Source organism: Malus sylvestris, chromosome 10 (assembly GCF_916048215.2).
Source record: "Malus sylvestris chromosome 10, drMalSylv7.2, whole genome shotgun sequence".
Lineage (NCBI taxonomy): Eukaryota > Viridiplantae > Streptophyta > Magnoliopsida > Rosales > Rosaceae > Malus > Malus sylvestris.
The window spans coordinates 40,522,341-40,542,386 of NC_062269.1; the positions used below are offsets into that span (position 1 = coordinate 40,522,341).

The 20,046-nt window shown below is 38.0% G+C and overlaps 1 protein-coding gene across 8 annotated transcripts in view; it reads left to right on the forward strand.

The window, feature by feature from the left end:
• Positions 1–20,046, forward strand: part of LOC126587929 (G-type lectin S-receptor-like serine/threonine-protein kinase At1g11410) — a 57,611-nt gene that overhangs the window by 20,923 nt on the left and 16,642 nt on the right. Inside the window, exon 8 of one of the 8 annotated variants that reach the window (XM_050253039.1) lies at positions 19,639–19,890. The exons of the other annotated variants lie outside the window; for them this stretch is intronic. Coding sequence (XP_050108996.1) covers positions 19,639–19,766 — 128 coding nt within the window. The 3' untranslated portion in view covers positions 19,767–19,890. Of the gene's footprint in view, positions 1–19,638; positions 19,891–20,046 lie in introns of those variants that run through there. 8 annotated transcript variants of the gene reach the window in all.

The following is a 20,046-nucleotide window of genomic DNA, read 5'->3' on the forward strand; positions in this document are numbered from 1 at the left end:
TTATTTGGACATCGAAATTGAAATGATATGAAATTGAATTGTTATGGATGTATAAATTCATGATAGATGCCCATAATTGTTTCTGGCAGATTGCGTGTCTTGATTTAAATTAAGTGAATGACACATCTAATGGTCGCCAAATGACCTGAATTTTTTTATATGTTCAACATATATATGTCTACTATGTGTCTGCAAATTTTCGTAAATTTTTCCATGTAGTGTAATTATGGTGAATTTACTAGTAACCCATGCTCGTACAGACAGTTTTGCTGGCAGATTGTTTTTTTCTTTTGAGACGTCACTTTAGACAATTATTTTGACCTAAAACGACTCTATATTTTTATTTTATGAAGATTGGTATGTCTATTTTGATCTGTAAAATTTTGGTAGCGATTAAGCTTTTAAATTAATTATGATGAATTTTGAAGCAAGTGTAACTCATTGCTGAAATTCTATTTGATAACTTTATGTTGGTTGTGATGTCTATTTAATTATGTCTAAAATATGAAGCAAATTTGTTTAGGTACATCCTTGAAAGAATATATGAATGAGTGTTTGCCTAAGTGGGAGAATTAGTGAAAGAAAATTGGGCTTCACACTCATTAACTTATTTGCAATAAGTGTATAAACTCTAAAAGTTTAGTGGGAGTTCTAAAGTTTTGAGCATAAAGTGTTCTATCTTCCATGAATATGTGTTTTGGTTGATGAAATTAGAATTATGCCATGACTCGAATGACAATAATATGTTTGAGTTGCAGAATGAGTACTTGGTGTATGTGTATATTTTTACTTGCAATCATTTGGATGCCTTGATTGATTATTTGTTAATCTTTAGAAAAAATTTTGAGGCTCATGGGGACTTAGCACAAATATGGAATTATTAATGCAAATAGATGGTTGTGAAATACATGGTTTTGTATAAACAGCGGTGAATGTCTTAGTTTCACCTTTCATTGAGATTATGCTATTTATTTTTTTTTTTTGGGTTAAGGAAAGGTTAAAGAAATACAATTTTGTAGTGACACTAATACAAAATTATCTATAACCGGCAGTCCAAAAAACAGACAAAAAACGTATATTACTATCGGATTTTAAGCAAAATCCGACAGAAAATGGATGCAGTGGCAGATATAATAAGCGACAGAATTGCTAGCATCAGGAAATGAATTTTCCGATAGAAAATACTCTAAAACCGACAGAAATTATGTCGGATATAACCAACATAGAATATATTAATAATGAATAAATTAGAGCATTTCTGTCGGCTAAAACCGACAGGAAATACTAAAACCGATAGAACTTCTGTCGGATATAATCGACAGAGAATTTATTAATAAGAATAAATAAAAGCATTCTTGTCGGATAAAACCGACAAAAAATATATTAATAATTAAAAAAAAATATAAACCACTTTCTGAATCATTTCTCAAAGAATCCAAAAGCACTGCCATAATACCTTCCCCTTCCTGGGTTCTTGTTCTTCTTAGCCATGACCAAATATCTCAAAGAATCTCTTAGCACTATTCTTTATACCATAACGGTGATTTTCCAGTTAAACAAAAAGGGGTCAGCTAGGTTGTTTAGGAATGAGCTCTCCCGCCTCTTCCAGCCACCCAACACTCCGCGTTCTCCTTTCTATAAAACTCTTTTCAAATTAAGCCCACTTCTCTACAAATATCAAATAACCAAGCATCGTTAATTGCTAGAAGAGAAACAAAACTTCAAATCTTGCTCAAAAGAAACAACCAAGAACTAAAAACCCAATAAACCCAAAAAGTTCACAGACATAATCAACCAATCAGATACCAAAGAACCCAAGTGGTACAAATAATAAAACATGAAATTCAAAACTATAAGCACCTGATGAAGCGAAATGTAAAAACAAACTTTCAGATGTATACATACATACATACATATATAGTTAGTATATTATTGTAATGCATAGATGCTGACCTGGTAGAGAAGAACCTGCAGAGAATATGACTTTGTGTTGGTCTGGAAATTGGAGTCGATTATTGGGTGCTCTGCCTCCAGAGGTTTCAATAGCACATTAGGAATAAAAAAAACAACAATTTCACAGATAAATTCAACTAAATTTCTCTGAGGCATTCAAATAGCAGACCCAAATTTCCCAATTTTGCATTAGGTTTCCTCCATCCATCTTTATATCTTGATTCTGACCCAAGAGATAGAATTTGTTAATTTTGAAGAGATGGAGGATGCACCCCCCCAACCACCAAAAAAACTGAAAGCTATGAAAATATCTTGCAGTGGGTTGAGAAAAGGGTGATGTGGGGATGATTTGCTTGGGATCAATACACATCCATACCTTGAATACATGATGGTGAGGTCTCGAGGGATAAGTCAATGGCGAAGGCCGACGTACAGCGATTCGGAAAAACTTGCAGATGAGCGACCTGGAGGCTCTCAGTTGTGAGTGTTGAACCGGAAGTAAATCAGGAGAGAAGAGAAGGAGAATGAAATAAGGATAGGAGAAAAGAGGGAAGGGAGAAGGCACCTACGTAAAGAAGAGATTGAGGGGTTTTATCTTGGAAAATTTTCATTACTGTCGGTTAAAACCGACAGAAATGTTTTTTAAAATATAAACCGACAGAAAATTTTCATTACTGTCAGTTATAACCGACAGAAACAAAATGGCGGCAAAATTCCCTCCCAAAATTTTGTTACGATTTTAAAAAATAAAATAATAATTGTTTGGTTTAATAAATAAATAAATAATATGTATTTAAATAGAATACGTTTTTAAAAATTAAATAAATAATTGTTTGGTTTAATAGATAATACCCATGTAAAATAGTTTCAACGATCCAACCGTCAAATATGTTTGTATATACTCCGAATAGCATGTGTAAAAAATCGCAAAAAAAAAAAAAACATTAAAAGATTATTTTGTCAGCCATCCAAAATTTTGCTTTGTTCATGTCGGTTATATCCGATTGGGTCATAAGTGAAAAAAAATATATTTAAAACATGTGTTTATTTATTTCTTTTTAATCAATATAACATTTTAAAATAATAAAATCAGACATGATGGAGTACAACAGATGTTCATGTGTGTTTATGTGCCAGATAATATGCTTTGTGACGCATTGAAAAAAATTGTTTGAATTTCTTTGTATCTTGTTGCTTGCCTATGAGGGAGCATAATCCTTATTACAAAAAATGATAGAGCTTCATATTGTAGTCTGTTGTTATTATTCTCTCGGAAATTTATGGCTCGTGGGAATTGGGTTCATTAGACTTTAGGGTCATGAGTGAAAAAAAAATTTAATATGTGTTTATTTATTTATTTTTAATCAATATAACATTTTAAAATAATAAAATTTTCATTTCTGTCGGTTATAACTGCCAGCATACTAAAATAATAACTGCCAGAAAGTAAAACAATAAAAAAGTCAATTTATGTCAGTTATAACCACCACCATTAACTTAAAAACTACCAGAATTTGTCAAAAATATTTTTAAAAAAAGATTCAAAAATACTATCAGTTATAACCGACAGGATTTTTTTTATATCCGCCACTAAATATCCACCAGGACTTTATGTCCGATATAACCGACAAGATTTTTCTAATATCCGCCACCTAAAGCTAATATTGTAGTAGTGTGATATGCATTCATTCACTAAGTAAGGGTGTTCCCACAAGCATATTTCAAAAGTATGATTTAAGTAGTGATTTGCAAATTAAGTGATAATGTTGCAAATCAGTGGGAGCTTGAGTTCCATGTAATTAATGCCTTACATTTGCAGATGACCTATAAGGTATGTATGGTTGATTGAATCCATTTATTCAGTTTAATCTCCGATTGGATTCATGTAGTCACATGTTTATGTGTTGGTCAATTATCAGATGACGATATATCTGATATCCAGTTAAGCAAATTGAATTTTAAGTCATAAAGGAATGGTTAATCTTCTTACTCGTAGGTGTGGATTAATTCTTTTGGTTCGACTTAAAATGGCATGACATGATTTATATGTTGTATTAGTTGTGAGGGTTTTTTCATCTTGCTCATAAGAGTTGAAAATTTTCTCACGAAAGTAACTAATATGGTATATGAACTAGTGTCAAAAACATGTTAATTCATCTTGCTCGTAGGTGTTGAATTAATTATGTTTTATGAAGTTTTGTTTGCAATTGCAGTAGAAGTTTGCATTAAAGAGGACCTGAGATGATAAAGTTCATCTCTACAATCATAATTTGACGGTGTTTTATGTGGATGAGGATTTTAGCATGTGTGATTATGAAGGTTTTGGGTTGTGTCAACCTTACAACCTTGTTAGTTCCATGTTGAAAGACTTATTTGACAGAAACTTGTATCAAGGATATGATGTTACCACAACTACATGGCCATTAAAGTGACATTAATTTCCAATTTCAAGTATAAACATAAATATTATATGTGTAGACCAGTGGGAGAATGTTGGATTTATTCCGATGTAAATCAACCTTAAATGGTCTACAACATATAATAGGAATGTAATATTGGAGATTAATGTAGATGTTGTGATTTGATTTCCTAAAGATATTAATCTTATATTAGGTGTCTTGTACTACAAGAGTGATGGAGTCCTTGATTTTATGTGATTATGATACCTAACTAATAGGCTAAAAAAGTAGGATTTGGGATTCCTTTATGGATGGAACCTTAATGCCTTAGCCAGTATAAATACTAAGGTCCCTGCAAACCCTAGAGATACAACTAACGCTTCCTATAAAGTAGTTGTATCCGGCTAGGTGCTTTGTAGAAGACTTTGGTGTTGCCACATCTTACATCATTCCACTTGGTATCCAATGGCTATTACTTCACAATCAAGTCAGCCAACTCCTTGTTTTGTGTTTTAATTATATAACCACATAAAGTTTACAATAGACGCCATTACACCAAACGAACCCCTATGAGATGGCGACGTTCTTCTCTCCACCACTAAAATCTTTGCACTCTGGTTTTATAGCCCACGCAATTCTCATAACCGTTACGTCGGAGTTTGGTACAACAAAATTCCAGTCCAAACCATCGTCTGGACTGCAAACAGAGACAACCCCATAATTCCTCTTGATGGAGCTGGGCTCCTAGCGATTCATGGAGATCATGGAGACCTTATCATTTATGGGAAGGACCAAAATACCTCTCTTTGGTCTGCTAATGTCAGAGTCTCTTCGCCAAACAATTCCGTAATAGCCAAACTTTTGGATACAGGAAATCTTGTATTGCTTGAGAATAACGGTAGTAGCTAAACGGTGCTGTGGCAAGGCTTTGATTACCCCTCAGATACAGTGCTTCCGTTGATGAAGATTGGGCTGAACCGGCGGTCAGGGCTGAACTGGATCCTAAAATCTTGGAAGTCCCACGATGATCCCAGATCGGGGAATTTTTCATATGAGATTTGTTGAATTATGGCCAAAACAAGCCATCACCTTTCGGCTAATAAAGAAATCAAAAGAAAAAAAAGGTGAAAGACAAAATGATGAGAAAACATCATGATGAGGAGGCATCATGATGATGTTTTTTTTCTTTTGTGGTTTTTTTATTACCATAATTATTGTTGTTGTTTCGGGTAGAAGAAAAGAGAGTGAGGGCTCATTTTGTGTAGAGAGCAGAAGAGAGAAGAGTGAGCTGCCGAGAGAAGGAGAGTTGCAGAGAGCCCAAACAGAAAAAAGAAGCTGCTGCTTCATTTGGTTAGTAATCATTCACCAAAGTAGTTGTTGTTGTAATAGCTTTGAGCTATATGTATAGAGAAGAAATTATTCATTATATTTCTTTCTCTATTTGTTTATGTGGTGTGTGAGAGCTATTGGGTGTATTGGGTTATTTGGGTTATGAGATTGCCAACACTTTGTAAACTCCCATTTGGTTGATAGTGGATTATTGGGTGAGCTCCTACTGCTCCGAGGACGTACTCCAGTTACACTGACTGTTGAGGAACCTCGTTAAAATCTTAGTGTTCTTTAATATTTTGTTCTTGCATTTTCATTTGATAAATTTCCTGTGGGTTAGCTTGAGTTGGTTCCAACGGGTTTGGTGCTATCCTAGCACAACAATTGGTATCAGAGCACTGGTTGCTCTTGGGTACTGTCTAGTTGCCAAAGATGTCAGACGGGCAAGATGAGAATCCTTTTGGAAGCAGCTCTCGGTTTGCAAGAACTACGGTGCAAAATGCAAAGTTCGAAGTGGAAAAGTTTGATGGCACAAACAACTTCGGGATGTGGCAATGTGAGGTCAAAGATGTGTTGGCTCAACAAGATCTACTTGCCGCTTTGGGAGAGAAGCCGGAAGTTATGTCGAAGCCGGAATGGGAGAAATTAAATTTGTGGGCTTGCTCTTCAATTCGGTTGTGCCTTGCAAAAACTCAGAAGTATTTTGTGATGCGGGAGACATTAGCAAGTGTGTTGTGGCAAAAATTTGAAGACAAGTATATGACAAAGAGTGCAGAGAACCGGCTACACTTGAAGAAAAAGCTCTACCGCTTCCAATACAAAGAAGGTACAAAAATGATTAGACACCTTGATGCTTTTAATAAGTTGATTGCCGACTTGTTAAATTTAGATGAGGATATTAAGGATGAAGATAAGGCCTTAATATTGTTGAATTCCTTGCCGGACTCTTATGAGCATTTTGTTACCACTATTATGCATGGTAAAGAAACTGTGAAATTTGAAGATGTGTTAAATGCCTTGATGAATTATGAAATGAGGCATAGAGATAAAAATCATGATGGTACCTCTGAAGCTTTATTTGTTAGAGGTAGATCATCGGAGAGAAGATCATCTTCTAGCAGAAAAAAATCACAGTCTCGACCTAGAGGAAACTCTAAAGGTAGAAAACCTTTGGAAAGGGATGAATGTGCCTTTTGTCGTAATAAGGGCCATTGGAAGAAAGATTGTCCTAAATTGAAGACCAAAGGCAAAGAAAGTTCTGAAGCTAATGTTGCTGAGGTTGAAACAGATTTTTCTGATTTTGCTTTAACCACTTCCTCATCATTTGATTGTGCTATTAAGTGGGTGTTGGATACGGGTTGTACTCATCATATGACTCCTCACAAGGATTGGTTTTCAAGCTTGAAAGAGTTTGATGGTGGCGTTGTGTTCATGGGAGATGACAATCCTTGCACAACAAAAGGGATTGGTACAGTTCGTTTGAAGTTACATGATGGCATGGTTAAAGAGTTGACAGGTGTTCGGTATGTACCGAATTTGAAGAAAAATCTTATTTCTTTGGGTACTTTGGAATCCAAGGGTTTCAGGTTTCATTCAGATGGACAGACATTGAAAGTTACTTATGGTGCACTTGTTGTGATGAAAGCTCCTAGATGTGGCCATTTGTATTTATTGCAGGGAAGCACTGTGACAGGTGAAGCATCTGTAGTCTCTGAAAATATGGGCACATCTGATTCAGATACTACTAGATTGTGGCATATGAGATTAGGCCATGCCGGTGAGAAAGCTCTACAAGGGCTTGTGAAACAAGGTCTTCTAAAAGGTGCCACGACTTGTAAGCTTGATTTCTGTGAGCATTGTGTCTTGGGGAAGCAAACTAGAGTGAAGTTTGGTACTGCTGTACATCAGACGAAGGGCATTCTTGATTATGTGCATTCGGATGTTTGAGGTCCTACAAAGACTCCCTCTTTGAGTGGTAGACATTGGTTCGTGACCTTTGTTGATGATTATTCAAGAAGGTCTTGGGTCTACACTATGAAGCACAAGAGTGAGGTGTTAAGCATTTTCTTGGGTTGGAAGAAAATGGTTGAGAACCAGACTGGGAGAAAGATTAAGATTTTGAGATCGGATAATGGTGGTGAATACACATCCGATCCTTTCTTTAAAGTTTGCAAAGAGGAAGGAATTGTGAGACATTTCAGTGTTCGGGGAACTCCACAACAAAATGGAGTTGCAGAAAGATTGAATCGAACCTTGCTTGAGAAGGTTAGATGTATGTTGTCTCAGTCGAGTTTAAGCAAGTCATTTTGGGTAGAAACAGTTAATTATGCATGTCACATCATCAACCGGTTACCCTCAGCTGCTATTCAGGGTAAGACACCAATGGAGGTATGGACTGGAAAATCTTCTTCTGATTATGACTATATCCGTATTTTTGGTTCACCTGCTTATTTTCATGTGACTGAAAATAAACTTGATCCTAGAGCCAAAAAGGCTATCTTTCTTGGTTTTAGTAGTGGTGTCAAAGGTTACAGGTTGTGGTGCCCAGAGATGAAAAAACTTGTAATCAGCAGAGATGTGACATTTGATGAAGAAAGTATGTTTAAAGACTCTGAGAAAAATGTGAAAGATGTCCAACAGGTGGAGCTTGAGAAAGTTGCCTCTGGTACTTCAAATCCTATTTCCGCTGATATCGAAGCCACTACAAGTGAAGAAGTTGGAGACCATGAGGATGTTGAAGAAGTTGAACTTGAAGATTCTATTCAAGTTGAAGAGCAAGTTTCACCTCAAGAGTCTATTGCCAAGAACAGAGGAAAGAGACAAATTACCAAGCCAGCTCGGTATAGTGATTATGTTGCTTTTGCTCTTCCTATTATCACTGAAGAGATTCCATCCAATTTTGAGGAAGCTATTGAGAGTGAGGAGAAGAATAGGTGGTGCAATGCCATGGGTGATGAAATGAATTCTCTCTTGAAGAACAAGACTTGGGAGTTAGCTAAATTGCCTAAGGGCAAGAAAGCTATCGGTTGCAAATGGGTGTATGCCAAGAAGGAAGATGCTGATGAGAAAAGCAATGTGAGATTCAAAGCAAGATTAGTTGCTAAAGGGTATGCACAAAAGGAGGGCATTGACTACAATGAAATATTTTCTCCGGTTGTGAAACACTCTTCAATTCGTATTATGTTAGCTCTTGTTGCACAATATGATCTTGAGCTTGTGCAACTTGATGTGAAGACGGCTTTCCTACATGGTGATTTGAATGAAGAGATTTATATGTGTCAACCGGATGGGTATATAGTGAAAGGGAAGGAAAATTTGTTTTGCAAATTGAAGAAATCGCTTTATGGCTTGAAGCAATCTCCAAGGCAATGGTATTTGAGGTTTGATAAATTTATGAGAGGCCAAAATTATTCTAGAAGTCAATATGATCATTGTGTGTACTTCAAGAAGTTGCAAGATGGGTCTTTCATTTATTTATTGATATATGTTGATGATATGTTGATTACCTCAAAGAATGTTGAGGAGATTGAGAAATTGAAAAACCAAATGAAGAATGAGTTTGAGATGAAGGATCTTGGTGAAGCAAAGAAGATCCTTGGCATGGAGATCACTAGAGATAGAGAGAAGGGTTTGGTCAGTTTGAATCAAAGACAATACCTTGAGAAGTTGATTCGGAAGTTTGGAGTTCATGATTCAACCAAACCGGTTAGTACCCCTTTGGCTCCTCATTTTAAATTGAGTTCTCTACAGTGTCCCTAAACTGATAAAGAGAAGCTGCAAATGAAAAATATACCATATGCAAATTTGGTTGGTAGTTTGATGTATGCAATGGTATGCTCTAGACCGGATATTGCTCATGCAGTTGGCATGGTGAGTCGATATATGCATAATCCAGGTAAAGAGCATTGGCAAGCAGCTAAGTGGATATTGAGGTATCTCCATGGTACTCGAGATGTTGGTTTATGCTTTGAGAGAGATGACTCTGGTATTGGTCATTTTGCAGTTGGTTATGTTGATTCAGATTATGCAGGTGATCTGGATGGAAGGAAGTCTACTACAGGCTATGTGTTTACTATGGCTAAAGGGCCAGTTTGTTGGAGGTCCATTTTGCAGTCGTCTGTTGCCTTGTCTACTACAGAGGCTGAATATATGGCAGTTGCTGAAGCTATAAAGGAGGTCATTTGGATACATGGGCTGATTAGGGATTTGGGGGTTGATCAGAAGCAGGTGGAGGTACATTGTGATAGTCAAAGTGCCATTTATTTGGCTAAGTATCAGGTTCATCATGCGAGGACCAAGCACATAGATGTGCGTTATCACTTTGTTCGTGAAATTGTTGGTGAAGGGGAACTCATTCTCCAGAAGATTCCAACTAAAGACAACCTCGCTGATATGTTGACTAAGGTTGTTGGTGTAGCCAAGTTTGTTCACTGTTTGAACTTGGCTCACATTATGCCTATATAAAGAAGGCGTTGAGCAGTAGGAGTTTTTGGAGCATTTGGCTCGGCATGAGTTGTTCTCTTGCTAGTGTTTGGGAGTGATTTTTTGGGTCAATTGTGTTGGTTAGCTTATCATGGCGTTTTCGGAATTTGGCCAAGGTGGAGATTGTTGAATTATGGCCAAAACAAGCCATCACCTTTCGGCTAATAAAGAAATCAAAAGAAAAAAAAGGTGAAAGACAAAATGATGAGAAAACATCATGATGAGGAGGCATCATGATGATGTTTTTTTTCTTTTGTGGTTTTTTTATTACCATAATTATTGTTGTTGTTTCGGGTAGAAGAGAAGAGAGTGAGGGCTCATTTTGTGTAGAGAGCAGAAGAGAGAAGAGTGAGCTGCCGAGAGAAGGAGAGTTGCAGAGAGCCCAAACAGAAAAAAAAAGCTGCTGCTTCATTTGGTTAGTAATCATTCACCAAAGTAGTTGTTGTTGTAATAGCTTTGAGCTATATGTATAGAGAAGAAATTATTCATTATATTTCTTTCTCTATTTGTTTATGTGGTGTGTGAGAGCTATTGGGTGTATTGGGTTATTTGGGTTATGAGATTGCCAACACTTTGTAAACTCCCATTTGGTTGATAGTGGATTATTGGGTGAGCTCCTACTGCTCCGAGGACGTACTCCAGTTACACTGACTGTTGAGGAACCTCGTTAAAATCTTGGTGTTCTTTAATATTTTGTTCTTGCATTTTCATTTGATAAATTTCCTGTGGGTTAGCTTGAGTTGGTTCCAACGGGTTTGGTGCTATCCTAGCACAACAAGATTGACCCAAACGGGTTTCCGCAGTTGGTTATGTACAAGGGTCGAACCAAATGGTTTCGAGCCTGACCTTGGACCGGACAGAGATTGAGCGGGTTCCCCGAGATAACATCTAATAGTCACCGCAGCTTTGTGAACAATAAAGATGAGACATATCTGGTGTATACTGTTCCAAATGGCTTAGTTTTCACAAGGGGAGTGGTAGATGAATCAAAAACTTTTCAACGGTTCGTATGGCGAGATCAAGAAAACAAAAGGATTGAAGTAAGCTCTAACCCTAGTGAGTGGTGTGACTACTATGGACAGTGAGTATTTATCAAATATAGCCAAATATTAGCCCTTAATTTCAAAAATGTTAGTTTTTATAAAAACTTTCAAATATATCCAAAATATCACTTAAATAGACACAAATACCCTTAAACTTTAAAACCAAATAAATTAAAAAAACCAAAACCCTATTAGATTGATATTTTGGACGGCAAAACCTAAAAAATGGTGGAGATATAGTGAAGGCATCGGCTACTGTGGAGACTTTGTGCAACCCTAAACTACGAAGGTGATTGTACATGGTTAATTTTTTTTCATTCTTCCTAGTCTATGTTTTCTCTTTGCTTTTGTAGTTTCTTCCTTCGGTTGAATTTTATTGAAGAACGAACTGTCAATTTTTGTAAAGTTTACGGAATAGAAATTCTTTAGCGCATATTAGAAAAATTAGGTTTCTTGTGTCAATGGAAGATTGACAAATCTAATAGCTTTTGCCAATCAATTAGAGGCAAAGCTAATAGCTTTTGCCAATCAATTTTTGCTCTTTGTTTGGAAAAGAAAAGAAAAAAAAAAGGAGAAAGTTTTAGTTAGAGATTATAGCATAAGAAGTGTTAAGTCTAACAATTAGTTATTCATATAATTTTTTTTGTTATATTTGATAAATTCCCATGGAGAGTATTTAAGTGTGGTCCAAATAGTAACTGTGACCCATACAGTAATTATAACTTCTCTTGCCTCTGTCTGCCCGGATTTAAACCCAAGTTCCCCCGGGATTGGTCTCTGAGAGTTGGAGGGGCTGGATGCCTGAGAAAATCGGGAGCGTCTACATGCCAAAAAGGGGATGGGTTTGTCAGGGTGGCACGCGTGAAGGTACCCGATTCATCTTAGGCACGTGTGAATATGAGTTTGAGTCTGAAAGGGTGTGAGCAAGAGTGCAGGAAGAATTGTTCTTGCACGGCATACACAAATGCAGACGAAAGGGATGGAGGGAAGGGTTGTGTGACGTGGTACGGGGACTTTTTTTTTTTTTTTTTTTTTTTTTTGGAGAACCTCGGCGGTACGAGGGAAATTTATTGATAAGAAAAAAGAAGATACACCTAGACAGGGGGGGACATAAACCTAACCCCTCATAGAACAAGAGAAAAGAAATACAAAAAAGGGGGGGACATGCACCTTACCCCTTTTGAGAAAGGAAATACAAAAGAGGGGGGGACATAGACCGTACCCCTCTTGGAAAAGAAAATACAAGGAAAAGACTGGGGGGACATAAGCCCAAACCCCTCTATAAACCTAAAAGGTAATAACCTGCAAGACAAGCTGCAAAACAAAAGGGAATCCAAAAAGGTTAGGAAAAGAAAGGAGAACACACATCAAGAAGAGGAGACAAACCTGTAGGTTGGCATGCCCAAGAAATCTGAGTGCAGAGGAGGAAGGATCTTTATAGGGGGAGCGGAATGCCAAACAAGTGAAGATGATAGAAGCCCTAAATTGGCTAATTTGTCAGCAACAACATTCCCTTCTCGAAAAATATGAGAGCAACGAAAAACCATGTTCTGCAAAAGGAGAGTACAATTGTTCCAGCGTGTCTGGAGTGACCAAGGGGGAGAGAAAGATCCAGAAGCAAAACATGATATTACACTAGAAGAGTCGCTTTCAAGCCATAAATTTTGCCAACCCCGCGCGTGGGCCAATTCGACAGCAAGGATGACAGCATGGAGCTCCGCATAGAAAGAAGTACGATGGCCCAAGCTTAGGGAGAAACCACCAAGAAAATAACCTGCAGAGTCACGAAAAACCCCGCCACATGCCGCAGTACCCGGATTACCTTTAGCAAGGCCATCAGTATTCACTTTAACCCAAGAAAAAAGAGGGGGGTGCCAAAGAACAGGGACAATAGAATGAGCTTTACAGGAATTAGGCGATATTCCAAGAGAAACTAAAAGTTGCCTATCCAAAATGCCTCGTACATGGCCAGGGGTGATAGCTCCAACTTGCCTAATCCAGGCTGAGGTGGAGCGGCAGAGACGTGAGAAGGAGGGAGGTTTGCCTTCAAACTTCACTTTATTACACATCTTCCAAATAGTCATTAGTAAGAAAAACCCTGAAGCTATCCAGACATTGCGAAGATGTGGAGAAAACCGCTTTGACAGAAAAACAAGCCATAGATCAGAGAGGGAGCCCGTAGGTGGAGTAATAGTGCCAAATTGGGTAGCTAGCCAACGCCAAGCACATTGTGCAAATTCACAGCTAGAAAATAAGTGGTCAATAGATTTAGAATTCTTGTGACATAGTTGGCATATTGGAGTCAGCGGGATGCCTCGGCGCTGAAGTTGATCCTCCGTTGGGAGCTTGTTGGATAGAATCTTCCAAACTAAAATAGAGTAACGAGGTGGGATGAAAGGACGCCAGATAATGGAAGCCCAACTCTTAACAGGAAACCGACGACGAACAATTTCATAGCCATCGGAGAACGAAAAAACACCAGAAGTAGAAACTTCCCAAATTAAAACGTCTTTATCCTCATCAATTGGAAGAGGCATTTCTAAAACGAGTCTGGGAAAGTAGAAGAAAAAATATAAGGAATAACCCATTTTCCCATACGAATAATATTTGAGACCTTAGTACGAGATAAAGAATGAGCAATCTCTGTTGCACCAACGACGTCCACAATAGGCTTATCCAGCCATTTATCAACCCAAAGGGAAGTGGTAGAACCATTTCCAATCACCCAACGACAATTCTGAAACAAGATATGAAGAATGGATTTAATACCAGGCCATATAGAAGATCGCTTATAACTACAAGAATATAGGCGACCATGTAGCTTGAAACGTTCCCGAAGATAAATACTCCAAGGGGAATCAGTAGTAATAATAAGCCATCCAAGCTTTAAGAGAGCAGTAGTGTTAAGAGAGCCAAGATCACGCAAACCCAAACCACCTTCATTCTTCGGAGCACATATCTGACGCCAAGAAACGGTAACAGACTTCTTGGAGGTTACGTCACCAGACCATATAAAATTGCGAGCACATCTTGAAAGAGGCCTTAGCAAGGAAGAAGGCCACTTATAAACAGAAAAGCTATGCAAGAGCATACTTTGAAAAACTGATTGAGTGAGTTGAACTCTTCCTGCCATAGATAAAAGTTTCCCCTTCCAACCAGTTAACTTAGCTTTAGCTTTATCTGCCAATGCTTGAAGATGACTCCTTTTAGGCTTGCCACAGAAGATTGGAACTCCTAAGTAGACAAAAGGTGTTTTGCCTTCTTTGAAACCCAAGTAACTCTCAACCACAGCTTTGCGATGCCTTGAGGTAGAGCCCAAGTAGAAAGTACTTTTTGCCTTATTGATAAATTGACCAGAGGCTCTACTATAGCTATCGAAGAAACCTTGCAAATTACGCAGAGTGACACTATCACTTCTACAGAAAATGAATAAGTCATTTGCATAGAGAACGTGAGAAGGAGAGATACAACCTCTTGGAGCAAAAGTTGGCTCAGTAAGTCCATCAAGTTGAAGACGACTCAGGCCCCTTGATAAAGCTTCCTCAGCTAGACAGAAAAGTAACGGAGAGAGAGGATCCCCTTGGCGCACTCCTCGGGAACAAGAGAAAAAACCATGCGGGGAACCATTAATTAGGATGGACAATTTAGCAGAACTTAAGATGGTAGAAACCCAGTCTATAAAACAAGTGGAGAACCCAAAGTTAGTAAGCACCCGCAAAAGAAATGACCAATCTAAAGTATCAAAAGCCTTAGCTATATCAACTTTGACTCCCATATTGCCACCACGAGTTTTTTTGTCAAGCACATTGAAACATTCTGAAACTAGGCCAATACAATCTGTGATACGTCGGCCAGGTATAAAAGCAGCTTGATGCGGAGAAATAATGCATTGAACAACATGAGAAAGACGAACTGCCAAAATTTTGGGAATAATCTTAAAGAGAAAGTTTGCCAAAGCAATAGGTCTAAAATGAGTCATGGAAATAGCGTATTCCACCTTCGGAATCAAAACTAAGAAATTACTATTGGCATTGGGGTATAACCAATTTGATTGAAAGAATTGCTTCACAAATTGAATAACATCAAAGCTGACAATATCCCAACAGTGATGATAGAAAAAACCTGGAAAACCATCTGGCCCTGGCGCACTGGAAGCACTTAATGAGAAAACTGCCTCCTTAATTTCCTCATCAGTAGGTAATGCAAATAAGATATCATTTTCAGAGTCTGTGACCATCGGCTGGATGACTTCACAAACCTCATCAATTCCTGAAGGGGTGAAAGAAGAGCCGAACAAAGTCTGATAGAAATTAACAATATGGTTCTCAATTGCCAGCGGGTCAGTAAGAAGATTGTTTCCATCAAGAATACAACTGATATGAGAGCTGGATGATTTAATACGAGCATAGGCATGAAAGAAAGAAGAATTTTTATCCCCTTTAGTTAACCACTTAACACGAGCTCTATCTTTCCAAAATGCCTCCTGCATTTGGAGAGACTCCATTACTGTAGTCTTGGCGACAATCTCCTCCTCGAAAAGATCATTATTTATACCCTCAGTTGAAATTCTTTGTTGAATCATAGAAAGATTATGCCGAGCATTAGCCACTCTATTATGGACGTCACCAAAGACCGAAAAATTCCATTGGCGCAAGCAGGTTTTTAGAGCTTTCAATTTTTGCAGAATGATAAACATAGGACAACCATAGACAATTGTATTTCTCCAGCAATGAGTTACAGTTTCTCGAAAAGATGGATGTTGAACCCACATTGATTGAAAACGGAAAGGACGATGACCACTGCTCAAAACTCTAGAACCAGAGAAGATAAGGGGGTTGTGATCTGAGACTACCTTTGGCAATGCTATGCAGTTAGAGTGGGGCCAAGAATCAAACCAGCTTATATCACACAAGGAGCGATCTAACCTTCTTTCAGTGCGACCACGTGACCTCCAGCCATTAGACCATGTAAAGGCTGCCCCAGATGTGTTCAAGTGGGTAAAGTTGCAAGTGTCAGACATATTACTAAACTGAGCGCATGAAGCTTGGGACGGTCTGCCTCCTCCCATCTGCTCATGGGCGCCCAAGATAGCATTGAAATCACCAATAGCCATCCATGGAACATGTGTTTGTGGGCGCAGAGAGATAAAATCAGCCCACAAGTCTCTTCTTTTGATAGGTGAAGTGCTTGCATAAACAAATGTGAACTGGCTTGGGATATGGTCAAAAGTACAGCGAACCGTAACCTGTTGATCCGAGATAGAAATAACTAAAGGGTCTGAACAAGCCGAAGATGTTAGTAACCAAAGGTTAGGAGCAAGAGTTCCTCTAGAATTAAAAGTAAGAGCAGAAAGATTTAAAGAATCCCAATAAGCAGCTGAAATAGAATTAAAAGTCACCATAGGCTCCGCAATGCAAACCAAATCCGGGTGATGCAACCGACAGATGTTAGAGAGCTCCGTCCGAGAGTCATCGTTACCAATGCCACGGATATTCCAGAAGAGAACCTTCATTTATAACGAGCTGGTATTCCAGAAGAGAACCTTCATTTATCAGAGGGTTGATTAAGATTGGCAAGCTGCTTTTGTTTTTTCCGTTGACTATTAGATAACACAGGAGTAAAACCATCCATATCACAGCCTTCTATGTGATTGACAATATCGATGACATCCTTAGCTAATGTCGCAACATGTTCAAAACCAGGGGGAATGCTATGGTTGTCATGAGGATCCTGCATGCCAAAATTATTTGGGACATCTGTGTTGCCCAACTGCTGACTCTTCTGAGCTACCATCTCGACCTGATCCAAGCCAGGAGGAGTGCTAGAGTCGTCACAGAGATCATGTGGGCCAAGATTGTTTGGGACAATGGTGTTGCCCAAATGCTGACCATAAGAAAGACCATTCTGAGGATGTGATCCATCTGGAGACAGCGATCCGGTCATAGAATTGCTAATATGCGAAATCCCAGGGGATTGAATACTAATATGCGTATCAGCGGTGTCAGTCTCTGGTATGACATTACCAGAAACAGTAGGCGTTATTCCAAGAGGAGACTGAAGAATGGGCTCAGCATTACCATCATCCGCTGCCTCAATACTTGCAGGCAACAATTGATCAACCTGTTGAAGAGGTTCAGAAGCATGTGACCCACAAAAGAACTTTTTCAAATGTTGGGCAGGACTTGTATGTACGAGTGGATGCAACTACTCTAGGTAATCACTTTATTTTTCCTACTCACAATATTTTGTATTCTACACTTTTTATCAGAATTTATCTACTACGAGATAAATCTTGTTGGATAATACGTAGTTGCATGTTGATTGACCGATTGTACTTTGCCCTGATCCGTCTATCTACTTACATCCCACAATTATCTCGCACATGAGAAAACCCCATATTTTTCCTTCATTTTTTATAGTGATTTGCTACTATTTACAGTTCACAACTGTTGAATTCTTTGGATTTTTATTTTTATTTTATGTTCTTGTAGCTCAATTTGCAAATGGTTCTGTAATTAGCAAGAAGGCAAGGCTGGCAATTTCACTAGTATCCGCTCTTGTGTTCCTTGTCCTAGTTTTCCTTTTGTGTTGGTTGATAAGGAGAAAGAGGAAAGGTAAATAATTCTCTCTCTGTCGTAATTAGCATCCCTCTTGTGTCCGTCTTCTGTTACATCAACACTACATTAATAAACTATCATGTTGCAAGTGACCCTCTACCACAGTGGTGGAGATGATAGTGTTGCCCTTGCACCACAACGTGGGTTCGAACTCCGTCGGCTCTTTAATTTAACATCTAATATACAAATTTATCGTTTGACAAAAAAAAAAAAAACTATTATGGTCACTAATGTTAGTTGAACAAAATGAGATGGGTAAAAGACTTATTAGGGGCTACTGGATGGGTATACTATGAGGCCTTTTACTCACTCTATTATGTAAAACTGATGCCAACTGTTATTGTAAGTTTTCTTGTAGTGTCGCGCAATACTGATTGTTAATGACCAAAAGGCTATAACGTTGCATTGCTTGTTATGTATTTCATGACAGTAGGGAGGCAGAATAAAAAATATGTTTTTCATGGAAGATAGAACAGATCTTGATGATCAAAGTGAAATAAACTCAGAATTACCATTCTTTGATCTAACAACCATCGCAGCGGCCACGGACAATTTCTCTGTAGCAAACAAACTTGGGAAAGGAGGTTTTGGCTCAGTCTATAAGGTAGTTAGCCTTCTATACTTTTCCGAATCAAGCATAACTTCAAGTTAACCTAGAAGTTTACAACAAACATGACAATTCATGTTTGAAGCCTTTAAAAATGAACTGTAACATAAGTACTTGGATTATAATTTCAGCGTGTACTTCATAATGGGAAGGAAGTAGCGGTGAAACGACTATCAAAGCATTCTGGTCAAGGAATTGTTGAGTTGAAGAATGAAGTTAAGATAATTGCGAAACTCCAACACAGGAAACCTTGTCAAGATTATAGGTTGTTGCGTTGAAGATGAAGAGAAGATGCTAATCTATGAATACGTACCAAACAAAAGTTTGGACTCTTTTATTTTTGGTACTTCTTCTTACTTTTTTTCTTTTTAATTTCATTTTGAAACTAAAGTTAACAAGAATTTATTTGGTCTCAACTTCTTCCTTATCCAGATGAAACGAAAAGAAATCCTTTAGATTGGACAAAACGCTTTGAGATTATTTGTGGGATTGCTAGAGGAATTTTATATCTTCATCAAGATTCGAGATTAAGGATTATCCATAGAGATCTAAAGGTCAGTAATGTTCTATTGGATGCATCTATGAGCCCCAAAATAGCAGATTTTGGTATAGCAAGAATATTTATGGGGGACCAATGTGAAGCAAATACACATCATGTGGTCGGAACATAGTAAGTTAATTAAATTTCACCAAAATTGAAGATAAGAGTTGGCTAGAGCTTACCAAAATAGTAGGTTAATAGTTCCAACTTCAGAGTACAAACCTCACCTTTATCTTTTTATACTGTTGCAGTGGTTATATGTTACCAGAGTATGCAATGAAAGGAATTTTTTCAGTAAAATCTGATGTGTACAGTTTTGGCGTTTTACTGCTAGAAATCTTAACTGGCAGAAGGAATTCGAGTTTCTGCGACAAAAAATATCCCCACTCAAATTTGGTTGGATATGTAAGTTAACTATAGCCTATTTGCGAAGAGAGATTTTCCCCCAAGTTTATCCCCTACTTTATTCACGCTTGGTTGATTTTTTCAGAACTGTTTTAGGTTTGGAACTTGTGGAGAGAAGGCAAAGCCTTGGAAATCGTTGATTCATCAATGGGCGAATCGTACCATGTCAACGAAGTTGTGAGATGCATCCAAATTGCCCTCTTGTGTGTGCAAGAGTTTGCTGCTGACCGGCCAACCATGTCGGCGGTTGTTTTCATGCTAGGTAACGAGGTAGCAGTTCCTTCCCCAAAACAGCCTGCATTTTTGTTGAGGAGTTGTACTAGTGGAGATCCATCAACGAGTACTGGTTCTATAAATGATGTGACATGTACAGAAATAGAAGCTCGCTAAAGAAAGGCCTAGGATATCCAACATGTTCCACAATATATATATGTATGTATGTATGTACTTACTAGGAGCAGCTTGCAAAAGGATAATATATTAACCGCATACAATTTGCTACTGTGTGAAGAAAGGATGAACCAAATTTACCATGCTTTGAATATGAAGATTCCCCAAGCAAAGTGAAGCTTCATGATGTTAGAACTCACAAAAATATAAAAAACGCCATGTCCTAAGGCGTTTTGGTTGCTGGTTGCTGCCCAAGGACTGAGCTACCATGGGTTTAGGG